Source organism: Parasteatoda tepidariorum, chromosome 2 (assembly GCF_043381705.1).
Source record: "Parasteatoda tepidariorum isolate YZ-2023 chromosome 2, CAS_Ptep_4.0, whole genome shotgun sequence".
Lineage (NCBI taxonomy): Eukaryota > Metazoa > Arthropoda > Arachnida > Araneae > Theridiidae > Parasteatoda > Parasteatoda tepidariorum.
In genome coordinates, this window is record NC_092205.1 from 14,109,088 (window position 1) to 14,121,338 (window position 12,251).

The window sequence follows — 12,251 nt, forward strand, 5'->3', positions numbered from 1 at the left end:
CACGCTTCGTAATCTGTTGCTTACCATGGTTTTTCTTGATTTGTTTCTCTCCTTTTGATTTGTTTCTCCGGAAACTTTACGCTTTCTCTTTCAAATCTGTTTTGTTTTCTTCATTTACGAGCACTGATCACTATGTATTTAACTGGATTGCTTCGAGCTTGAAACCCACCTTGGCAAAGAGGTGGAATGAATTGAAGCATAGGGAAACCAGTACTTTAACAATATCACTTTTTCTCTGTCCACAGAATTTTCACCCTTAAATCATCTGTTATTTTCTGCGTGTATATAGTGGTGAGTTATTCGTTATTTTATGAGCATACATGGGAACGTTACTTTAATAAGTGAAGTAAAGTAAAAAGTTAAGTAATGTAAAGAGAATTAATGTAAAGTTAAAATTAAACTCCAAAGTAAAGCTGTTTAAGCTAAGTTTACAATAAACTAAAAGTAAAGTATAAAGTGAAGCATATAGTATAAAGTAAAGCGTATAGTATAAAGTAAAGCGTATAGTATAAAGTAAAGCATAAAACATAAAGTAAAGTAAAGCGTAAATATAAAGTGAAGTATAAAAATAATGTAAAGTGTGAAATATAAAGTAAAGTACGAAGTAAAAGTAAAGTTAACAGAAGTAAAATAAAAAGTAAAGAAAAGTAAAAAGTAAACGTAAAACGTAAAGTAATGTTAAACGTAAAGTAAAGAGTAAATTATAAAGTAAAATAAAGGGTATAATATAAAATAAAAGTAAAGAAGTATAAAGTAAAGTAAAGCGTAGTATATATAAATATAAAAAAGTGCAAATAGAAGTAAAGCGTGAAGTAATGTAAAATATAATGTGTAATGTAAAGCATAAAGTAAAGTGTAAAGTATAAAGATTAAGTAAAATTCAACATACAGTATAAATTAAAGTAAAGAAATAAATATTTATTGAATCTAAAAAGAGAAAGAAATATTTATTTGAATCAAAGAAAGAAAGAATATTTGTTCAATACAAAAAAAAGAAGATATGTTTGCTTAATCCAATACAAGAACTTTTCTTTTTCTCATCCCATTCCAGTAGAAGAAATGTATATTATCTCCAGTTATCTCGTGATTCTGGGCTAGAACAAAAAAAAAGGAAAATAGTCCAAATTTGATTCGTATAACAAATAAAACTTAACCATAATTTCTTTTATACTGTGCAAGTACTCGAAAACTTCGTAAAAACAAAAACCTAAAAAACCATATTAAAACAATTGACAACAATTTGAAGTCTTTCAAACCATTAAGATGGAGTAGGGGAGAGTGGGGTCAATTGTAACAGGGTACGATTGTAACAGAGCAAAAATTTCGAGTGTCGGGTTCTAGATTTGGTTCCTAGGTGGCGCACAAGGTGTATTTAATAAATCTACATGTACACCCCTGCTGGCAACCATTTTTATGTACTTTTGAAAGAGTTGCATCACGAAAGATATTTTCACGCTACGTAAGTACTTTTTTTGGTATTAGAATATTATACTGTAACAAAGTAATTTTGTTTAAAAAAATAAAAATTATTAGCCGAATATATAAGTGGACACCTTAATTAGCATTTCACAGAAAGAAAGATTAGTTTTGTTAATTAACTAACATTGTTTTTAACAAATGAAGCTGAATCGGCGTCTTGGGGACGATTGTAACAATAAGTAAAGGGACGATTCTAACAGATGAAAATAAAATTCATAATTTCAAATTGCAATTGCTTAACCCCTTAGGTCCCATTTCTTATGTTTACAAACCATTACTTAACTCTTTAAGAACCACCAATAGTTTCCTATATCATTTATATTATGTTGCATGTGCATTATTTTATTTGTCACCTTTCACAGCATAAATTAAAATTTTTAACCCCTTAAAGTTAAAAGTTTAACCCTTTAGGTCTCTGCTCATTATTATTTTTACTCCTAAAATATCACTACTATTTTGATCAATAAAAAAATATATCACAACTATGATAATATGTATAATTAACTATGTTTTAGTTGAATTTATGAACTGTTACAATTGACCCCGTAAGTGGGGACAATTGTAACAAGTGCACGACTGTCAAAAATTGTTAATAACTAATATAATAACATTTAAAATAAGGTATTTATTTTTTTTCCAATAGAGGATAGTCTACTTTACTCGTCTGTCAATTAATACTAATAATATATTGGATTTTTTGTTAGTTAAAAATAGTTAAGTAAAAAATGTTACAATTGACCCCACTCTCCCCTACTAGAACGTGGAGATCTGATCATTAGACCAAAAGTCATTCAGGTTCTTTTTTTCTACTTTTTTTTTTGCGCATGCATTGTACATTCAGAAATCAAGAATGCATAAACGTAATAATTTTGATTTTTATAGAAAAATAAAAAAACGGATACTGACAGTTAATCTTTTTTTCTTTGTCTAAAGAACTTTCTTTATCACACTTCAACCGTGTCTACGTTAAATATCAAAAAATAGTAATATGTAATATTTATAGTACAATAATAACAAAGTGCAATTTATTCTGATAGAAAAAAAATGAACTTCACAAAAGGTATTTGCTATTAAATGCTTAAAAAAACAATAAAAGACGGTTCATTTATCACATTGTTCTTCAATAACATCATTATTTTAAATAAATTGAGGTTCATCAATACAAAATCTAATCTAATCCTATAAAGTTCTGAACCGTTTCACTATAATTAGATTATTATAGATAACTGAGGTCGACAAACGTGCTTTGACCTTTGAAAAATTACCATAAGCCCTTGGATTCCGATCCATGGAACTTCCTCGAAACTTTTATGAAATACCTTTCCTCACATGAGTTATTAATGATCAAATAAAAATATTTTTTATGCTTCTTTTTACATGTTTAATTGTTTTCCTATAGTTTTTATGCCATAATTAATTTACATTTCTTTTCTCCCTTACTCCAGACACAATGCTATAAAAAAACTACATCCACTATTATTATATTTTCAGTAGGGGGCTAAGCCCCCTGTCCACTAACGCTCGCCTACCCCGATGATTGCTTCGCAATAATTGCTGTTTCTTGGCAACAGTTGAAATTATTAAACTTGTGGTGATGGTAGCTATCGGCAAAGTCAACCTTTATCTATGAAAAGGTACGTCAACATAGAATCGAGTTAACATGTCTTATATACTAGTTCATTGGAATTGCATTTTTGTAGTGGTAGATACACTACAGTACTCTCCCACCAGAATTTTATCTGTAATAGAATTCGATGATGGGATACCACTAGTTAATTCATTGCTGTTTTGTAAGAAGTCGGGAGAGCTGTATTAAGACCACCGTACATTTGAAAGCTGATCGTGAGAGCTATATTAAGTTCACGGTCGTTATCGCTCCTGTTTTGCCATTAGCAGTCGAGTGTATACAGACCGACGTTGTGTGTGATCGAGACTGAGTAGCAACAACGCGAGGAGGTGGATAATGTCACAGTCACAAGTAGCAGGTAAACTGTTCCATGTGGACCATTCATCTTAGTAGCCGTGTTCAAATCGAAGTGGGAGTTTCTGCCAAGGTTCACATCGCGTCTGAAGGCCACCAATATGGGAAGTGAGTGGTTATCGACAATGTCAACCTTCATCTATGAAAAGGTACCCCTCCATCCATCGAAGTAGGCGTGTCTGAAGAATCGTGTTAACATGTCTTATGTACTAGTGAATTGGATTTGTACTTTTGTGGTGGTAGACACACTACAAAACAATTGAAATTATTCAACTAAGAACGTATGTACTAAAAATACCACTTGTGCCTCCACTTCCAAATATTTGCCTTATGATACTATCAGGATCTATAATTGAACATAAATCATTTTTCTAAATAATCATTTTTTTTAAATAACATTTGAAATTAAAAATATATTATTATAACGAATTTGGTGAGTTTGCAACTTTAATTTAATATTTTTGCTTACCAAACGGAGGGATGTATATTTTAAATAAAATTTTATATTTAAACACACTTTGTGTATAAAGTTGAAAGTTAACTTCTAAATCATATAGCAAATCTCTTTAGCCGTAATTCATAATAGTATATTAATGTAATTTGCACCAAAATATAATAATTGTAAAACGGTAAATAAGATCAGATATCGATTTAAATAACTGTATCTTAAAATGTAACGTGGAATTACATTATCGTAATAATAATAATAATCCTGAACTCTTAATTTAAAAATCAAGCAAAATCAAAAACGTAATAATAACAGTACAGGTAATTTTAACTTTTAAATTAGGGATACATAAATATTTATAGGAAAACAATACCTTTATGACTTATATAAATTTTATTCTTATGACAACCAAATCAATATTAAAATTAATGTTGGAAAGCTAGATCCTTTTCCGGCCTATAAGAATGTATTGACAACAATCGAAAACTGCAACACCATCATTAGTCTAATATATATAATTCTCTTACGTGGCTCCCAAATTTTCGCTCTATTTCTTTTCCGCCGTTGGCAACGTTTGCTTTGTTTTGTATACGTTACTATTTCTCTTACACGGCGAATCGACCAATGATTGCCGCTAAAAATGTCACATGCCAAATCAAGCTGAGGTGGCTCAACATATAACGCTTTTAAAAACGGAAACTGAAATAACCAGAGAGCATCAGCTGCGTCAATCTCATACTATTAAGCTAGGCAGAAGTGAGTAGTCTTTGTCGATAGATCTCTATTTTAGTATTTTGTCGAAAGCGCCTTTTTTTCGCGATTATATATATTACGAATTTATTTGACGATTTTTGATTTATATCACGAATTATACTATAGCACATTTCTAATAGGTTTAACNACTATATGTCAAATGAAGCCTTTTTTTGTTCCATACCCTACTTAAAGCTTTATATTCATTTCTGCGCCATTATTCTTTCACCATCGTTTAAGTACAAAATAATGTACATCATATTCAAATTTCATGTCAATCGGAGGATTTCTTGTAGAGTTATGACAAAAAACGCACTTGTTGCTTAAGTTTTGCACACCAGTGTATATTAATGTAATTTGCACCAAAATATAATAATTGTAAAACGGTAAATAAGATCAGATATCGATTTAAATAACTGTATCTTAAAATGTAACATAGAATTACATTATCGTAATAATGATAATAATAATCCTAAACTCTTAATTTAAAAATCAAACAAAATCTAAAACGTAATAATAACAGTACAGGTAATTTTAACTTTTAAATTAGGAATACAGGGCCCGGATAGCCTGGTCGGTAGGGCGCTGGGCCAATGTCCGAGAGTTCGCGGGTTCGAACCCCGAAGGCCGAAAACTCTCCCATTACAAATCAATACCTCTGATGGGGGTACTGGATTGGAGATCGATCGTTCTCTGATTCAGGTCAAAATTACGATCTGTGGATGAATGAATGGATGTATGAATGGGTCCGCCCTATAAACGGATAGTGTGGCAGAAGTCGAATTATTGGCCATAGATGGCGCCACTAGAAATCAAGAACTATCGCACCCCCTCTGCCTAAGCAAGCATATGTCAACAACAAATTAGGGATGCAAAAATATTTATGAGAAAACAATATCTTTATGACCTGTATAAATTTTATACTGATAACAACCAATCCTATATGAAAAAGAATGTTGGAAAGCTAGATCCTACCTTGTGATTTTCCAGCCAATAAGAAGGTATTGACAACAATGGAAAACTGCAACACCATCATTAGTTTTTCATACATAGTAAGAAAATTATTGTAAAAAATTGTTACTTATGATTTTAATTACTGTGTAAAATTATTAATTACATAGTAATTAAAATTACAAGTAAAAAAATTATATTACAATATATAGTTTTTTCTAGAAAATAAAAATTATTTAAAAGAAACTTTTCCAATTGCTTTTCATAACAGATTTGTATAGTGCAGAGTTATTCAAAAAAAGATGGACCCAATTTAGTAAATTCATAATTCACGAAACATAAATTGGGTATAAAGAGTCTATATACATATAGAACGTTTTGTTTATTAATATTTTGGTGCTGGCTGTCTGTTTGCGCTCTTAGTTGCGGTAAATAGTAATTGGGACGGTGGTTGCGTAAATGGCTGTAAAATCAATGCTGCTCAAATTGAAACTTCTGAGTTTCATCTTCATTTTAATTATCTCTTATTTTCTTTTTGAGCACTGTTCGTATTTTTTGGTATTTATGCCAATGTCTCCACTGCTATTATGACACTGTACGCTGTAAGAATGCTGCGTGAACTCACAAAGCGGGCTCTTTTTTCTTAGCACAAAAGCACATTTACTAACTTAAGGCAACTTAATTTAACATGATTTATCTATTTTGATAAGATCCAAAAAAAAAACAGGATTAACGAAAGTGAGATGCGTATTTCAATTTATGTTCTCCTTCAAAACAGAAAACTAATTGCAATTTTTTTTTTGAAGTATTCATCATTCAAGATTTCAAAAGAATTTTTAAGATGCCCGAATTATATAATTGTCTCATTTGTTACAACTTTTTTGTTTTGTTTGTAATTTGCTTTAAAAGTACAAGCATGTTTAATTATATTGTTATACATTTTGTGTGTTTGAAAGCTGTTTGACCGATTTTTATTTATTTCTATCACTTGCAGAATGGTAATAACTATTTCTTAATTTGAAATAAAAATATTACTTTCGCTGTGATAACTATTCGTAGTAGTTTTATTTTATTATCAAAACATTGTTGAATTGTTTTAGAGAAAAGTGTTTGTTCTTAGCCTTTCAACCCAATTGCTTTAAAACTACTTTCTTTAATTAAAGTTTTATAGTTGAAAATTATGAAGTTTCTCTTATTTCACTCAATATCTTATAATAAAGTCTTTCCTATATCAGGAATAAATGAACAGATGCTCTTTAAATTGCTACATAGTTATGATATCAGAATGTCAAAATTGATGCTAAAATTGACTGCTGAAAGTTGACTTTTTAAGTTGAACAAACATTATCTATTATCTTAAATCATACAATCATTATTTATTTTGCTTTACTGATCATAAAAAGTTTTTTTCAATCAAAATAGTGTTCACCTAATAAATTTACTTTAATCGTAATCACCTAATAAATTTACTTTAATTGCTACACAATTTTAACCCTTGGCGACCAAAGCTGTTGAACTGGTTAACATTAACACACACAAAGGAATTTATCTTCTGGTACATAACATTTACAAAAAAGTGTCAAGGTTGTGCATGATTGTTTGGACGTAAAGTTTATTGGCACAAAAAATGCTAATAGGGAATATTACATCAAACTTAATCATAGATATATCAATGTCAAAAAAAGTTTTAAAAAAATGAATAAATTCAGCTATAAAGTCAACAGCAACAATCTCCACATCATTATACACACATGCAAAAAAAAAAAAGAAAGCTTGATACTTATAAATTGTGCAGTTATTTAAATTAACGGGTTTAAAAACTAAACAATAAAGGTATTACAGCCTGCTGCGATTTTGATTATTGGGAAATTCTAATTAATTTTTGTCTTTTTAATAATTATCCTTTCAATGGGAAAGATATTTTTCTTCAAATTGATGGAATACCACAAGGATCTAATTTTTCATTTCTCTTAGCTAGCTTATTTTTGAATTATTATGAAAAAAATTATACTCTTAATATTAAATTTGTTTCTGGATTTATTGATGATTTAATTATCTTTAATTTTCAAGATTTTATTAAATAATATTTACCCCGAGGAATTAATCTTGCTTCATAATCATGATGATAATATTAATTTCAGTCTTTTGGATTTGGGTATTATAAAAAAGAAAATATCTGCTTTGTTGATTTATACGATAAAAGAAATGAATTTAATTTTAATATAAATAAACTAATTACTTGGAATTCGAATGTTTATAAGAACATCTATTTAAAAACCATTTTTAATCAAATGAATAGGATTAAAAGACTATGTAATAATGTTTATTTAGCAAAAAAAAATAACAGACAATATCTTTCAAAATTTGATTTAAAAAAAACAATGGATATCTAACTAAAGTAATTAAATTCTATATAAAATCATTGACTTAATTGTATATTATTGTAAATAAATTTACTAAAAAACTTCTTTGTTAATTTATATAATTTTTACCATGTGCAAATCCATTTCGGGCAAATCCGTGGCTAAAATTATGTGCAAAACGGGCAATTAATGCTTCTTTTTCTTTTCTCTTTTTTTTCCTTAAATAAAAGTAAATTTTCTAAAATTATTAATTATCAACTTTTTTAAATTATCCAATATAATATTACCTTGCGCACATCCATTTTCTGGCCCATCTTTGCTAACTAACATTTCAAGCGCACTTCAGTACTGCAGTAAGAACGCACTATAAAACAAAACCCCTCTATTCATTTGAATTCACTACTCGCTTTATAGATTTCGTTTTATGCTTCATTCTGTTTTTTCTTTACATTTTTTTTTCTGTTTTTAAGTGATATTTTTACTTAATGTGTTCTATTTTATTTGTTGTAAACTTTTTGCAAATTGTTTTGAGTGCTCCTCACATTATTGTATTGATATATTTTGCTTTGGCTATATTGATACAATATTAGTAAGCACTCCTTTTTGCGGATATAACCGTGTGAGCTGATGAAAAGATTATTTCTTTTATTTTCCAGATTTTATTAATTTTTTTTCTTTTTTTCAAATTTTTTCCCCCGGATTTTTATTATTTTTTAAATTATTATTTTTCTTTTTCCCTTTTTTCATTGTTCTGTAATTTTTTCCATGTTTTCTCTACATTTTCAACTTCACACCGGATTACACCGGAAACAATGCCTCAATTCTCTCCCATTTTTCTCAAAAAGGAAAGAAGCGTAAAGAGGAGAGTTTTCAGATATCATTTATAATGACGTAACAAAGCTTTCAGTCAAAAAAAAATTCTTTAGGTGTCAATTTTCCGAAGAAACACTCTTTTTATTGATACAATTACTGGACTAAGGTGTATTTCATCGAAACCGAAAGAAATTATGCTGTGCCTACGACGGATTGTCGTTGTGACGAGTTTTGCGCGCTGCGAATTATGCCCCCGGTGAATTGTGCTCCCGACGAATTGTAACAATGACGAATGAATCGGGTACGGGCTCTTTTAAGCATGAATAAGTATTTCTTAATTATTCCCTTATATTTAATGCCAATTTCTTATTCAAAATCATTTTGAGCATGGGTGTTAATTGAGTTCTTCAGAAAAGTTCTCGATCGTCTCCTTAAAGTAGTGAAATAGTTACTAAATTCCAAAGTAACTTGTAGTCACTACATTTATAAAAGTTGTTGTAGTTAACTACATTTGTAACAAAGTAGTCATAGTAAACTACAAAAATAATGTAGTTTTTTCCAACAACTGTTGAAGCCCAAAAGGAGATAACTGGGAAACGTTGTAACAGAAATAGGCTCCTTTTTTTCCCTTCCTTTCGTTTTTTCTCTTTTTTCCAATCTCCTTCAAGAATTTCCTTTTTCGAATTCTCAGAACTTTTCGTTTTTATTTCTCATTAATTAAAGACATATGAAGAAAACTAATTTAGTACGTCTGAAACATCTTTAATCAAATTTATGTTTTACATGCAAAATAAATCATTCATAGAAATTACTTAAATATTGAATGTTTCTATGAATCGATAAGCAACTCTTTCAATCAAAAGAGTTCTCGCATTCTGAGGAATTTTGTGAAGAAGGAAATATGAGAATCACTCCACTTTCGAATTCCCGTAACTCATCTCATCCATAATGTCAACTGCAGCTTTCTTCAAACCTAAACGAAAAGTTAAGTTTTTTTTTTTTTTCAATGACTTTTTCCACATTCCAAATATGATCATTTGCATATTCTTCACATCATAATCGTTCATAATAATAGTGGAAGAAAATGTAACGGTTAGGACAGTATAATAGATTACCACAAAAAAAAAGGAAAAACACTTTTTGTTTGGATGGTTGACTGAATGTAAACAATAACAAGTTTCCTAAAACCGGAAGAAATTAAGAAAACTTCCGGTGTATCCCTCCGCTTATGTTATGCTTACAGTGAAACATATTCTAGGAAGTTTTATTAATGTGAATTATGCTTAAATTTACTCATAATTTTACCATTCGTAAGGCTCTCCTATTATTAATAAATTCTACCTGGTTGTGAGCTTAAAACAAATTCAAAAAAATTAATATCACAAAATAAATAGAGTGTAAGGTTTGCCATATTTTGAGTGTTATCCCTTATTTGGCTATACTTGTATAAAATGTAACTGTTAGTTATTTTTTGGGTTGCATCCTATGGGGCATAGTATGCTAACCGAGTCTTCCAAATACATATGTTGTTTGTATCGTTGAAATTTAAATTGAAGGAACGTGTTATATTGTAAACACTACAGGTATAGAAATATTTGATGGCGTCCTTTTTCAAGCTTGGGCGTAAAAATCAATCGGAAGTAGAAACCCGGAAGTCTTACGGCAAATTTTAACCCCTAGCGTCATCTGTGCTTAGCTTTACACGGTCAACCATCCATACAAAGGTCGAAATAGCCTGGTTGGTAGGGCACTGGGCCCATGTCCAAGAGTTCATGGGTTCGATCCCAGCTGGCCGAAGACTCCCCGCGTAGTAAATGGTGACTGATGCACGTTAAGTCTGTCGAATCGTAGCTAAGTCTTCCATGCTTCCATGTTCCCATAACAAATCAATACCTCTGGGGGTACTGATCCAGGAGTTTCCTTGTCTTCTGGATTGGTTCAAAATTACAAGGCTACGGAGTTGAGCATTAGTAGTCGTAAACCCAAAATAGGGTTGGCTGTTCAACGACAGGTATATAAACCATCCATAAAAGATTTTTTTAATTTTGTTTTATATAATAAAAAGTAACTCTTTTATTTCTCTATAGTCAGATTGAAGCCTTAGGATTAAAAAAAATACAATCGTTATTGTTAAGGCATCTGACTAGTTTAATAATTTTTTCAAAAAACTAGTTTATTTGTTTAATTATGTGCAAAAAATTCATTTATATTATTAATTCTTTCTTTAAATGTCCATTTTTAGGTAAAAATAAGGCACTTTTTTGCATATATGCTAAACACTGTTAAAAAAATTTTATCACCCAAAACAAAAAATCCTTTGAGGATTTTATTTAGAAGGCTATCAGCTAAGTATTATCTTAAAAGCAAATGTATAGTACTGAGTAAGGGATCAATGTAGTTAAAAAAAAAAAATTCAAAATTTCTACTCTAGTCTTTGCGAAAAAACATGCATGAAAAATGAAATTCTACTTATTTTCTCTTAGTCTTTAGTTCAAAACATGTGTGCTATAATCATAAGCACTCATGAAAAATCTTTGACAATTATTTTAAAAACAACATGAGATATCGTGTTTAGGGTAGTGTAAAATGTGAAGAAAACTGATTTTAAGATAAATGCATTTTAAGACTTAAAATCACTAGTCTATCCTCTGTTATAACCTAGCACAAAAACTTCTATAACTTTGTAAATAATTAGAGTACGAACAAAGGTAAAGTAATATTAGAAAGCTAAGAGTATAAAAAATTTTAAATTTATAAAAAACTCAATTTCGAAACTTTTGTCCAAAATCATGTATTTGCACTAATGCTTAAAAGAGGGCATTTTTGCTATTACCAACCAAGTAATGAAGCATAATATATCCATTCTAATAAAAAAAAAGTATCCAATTTTAGTTTTTTGATTGAAATCAGGGGCGTACGCAAGGGGAGGGGGGTTAGGGGTTTAAACCCGTTCCCTTGAGCTCAGACAAAGTGAATTTACAAAATAATACAGACAGAAATAAAAATTTTGTTAGAAATTATGCGGGTTATTATTTTTTAAGACTATATCTTTTTATTTGCTTTATGCCTACTTTTTTTTCTCACGGTATTTCTCAGAATACTGATAAAACATTTACTATAATAGGGTTGTATTTTTGAAACCAAATTCACGTGATACTGTTACGGGCGAGCCCCGATCACTGGTTCCTTTCTGACCTGCCAGTCGCGATAGTTTTCGAGACTGGCTGGCATTCGCGAGGTCTGGAATCCTAGACGTTCTGTCGTCTTTGAGACAATTCGAGAATTTTGTAGATGCGGTTAAAAAATTATATGAAAGGGGGAACGGAGTACAGTGGAGTTAGTTAGTCAAACTAAGAGTTATCTCTGCCGCTTGTCTGTCTTTCGGAGCTTGTTTCTAAATCTGTTTTGTTTTGGAGACACTGTGCTCGTTGAAGTTATTCATTCCAGCTCGAAACTTTGAGAT

The 12,251-nt window shown here is 30.0% G+C and overlaps 1 protein-coding gene across 2 annotated transcripts in view; it reads right to left on the minus strand.

Annotated features, from left to right (window-relative positions):
- Nucleotides 1-945: 945 nt before the first annotated feature.
- Nucleotides 946-12,251, minus strand: part of LOC107436094 (probable prefoldin subunit 5) — a 27,768-nt gene continuing 16,462 nt past the window's right edge. The window contains exon 5 of one of the 2 annotated variants that reach the window (XM_071177191.1): nucleotides 946-1,094. In XM_071177191.1, coding sequence (XP_071033292.1) covers nucleotides 1,009-1,094 — 86 coding nt within the window. In that variant the 3' untranslated portion in view covers nucleotides 946-1,008. Of the gene's footprint in view, nucleotides 1,095-9,540; nucleotides 9,762-12,251 lie in introns of those variants that run through there. The other variant, XM_016047667.3, reaches the window with a different exon arrangement.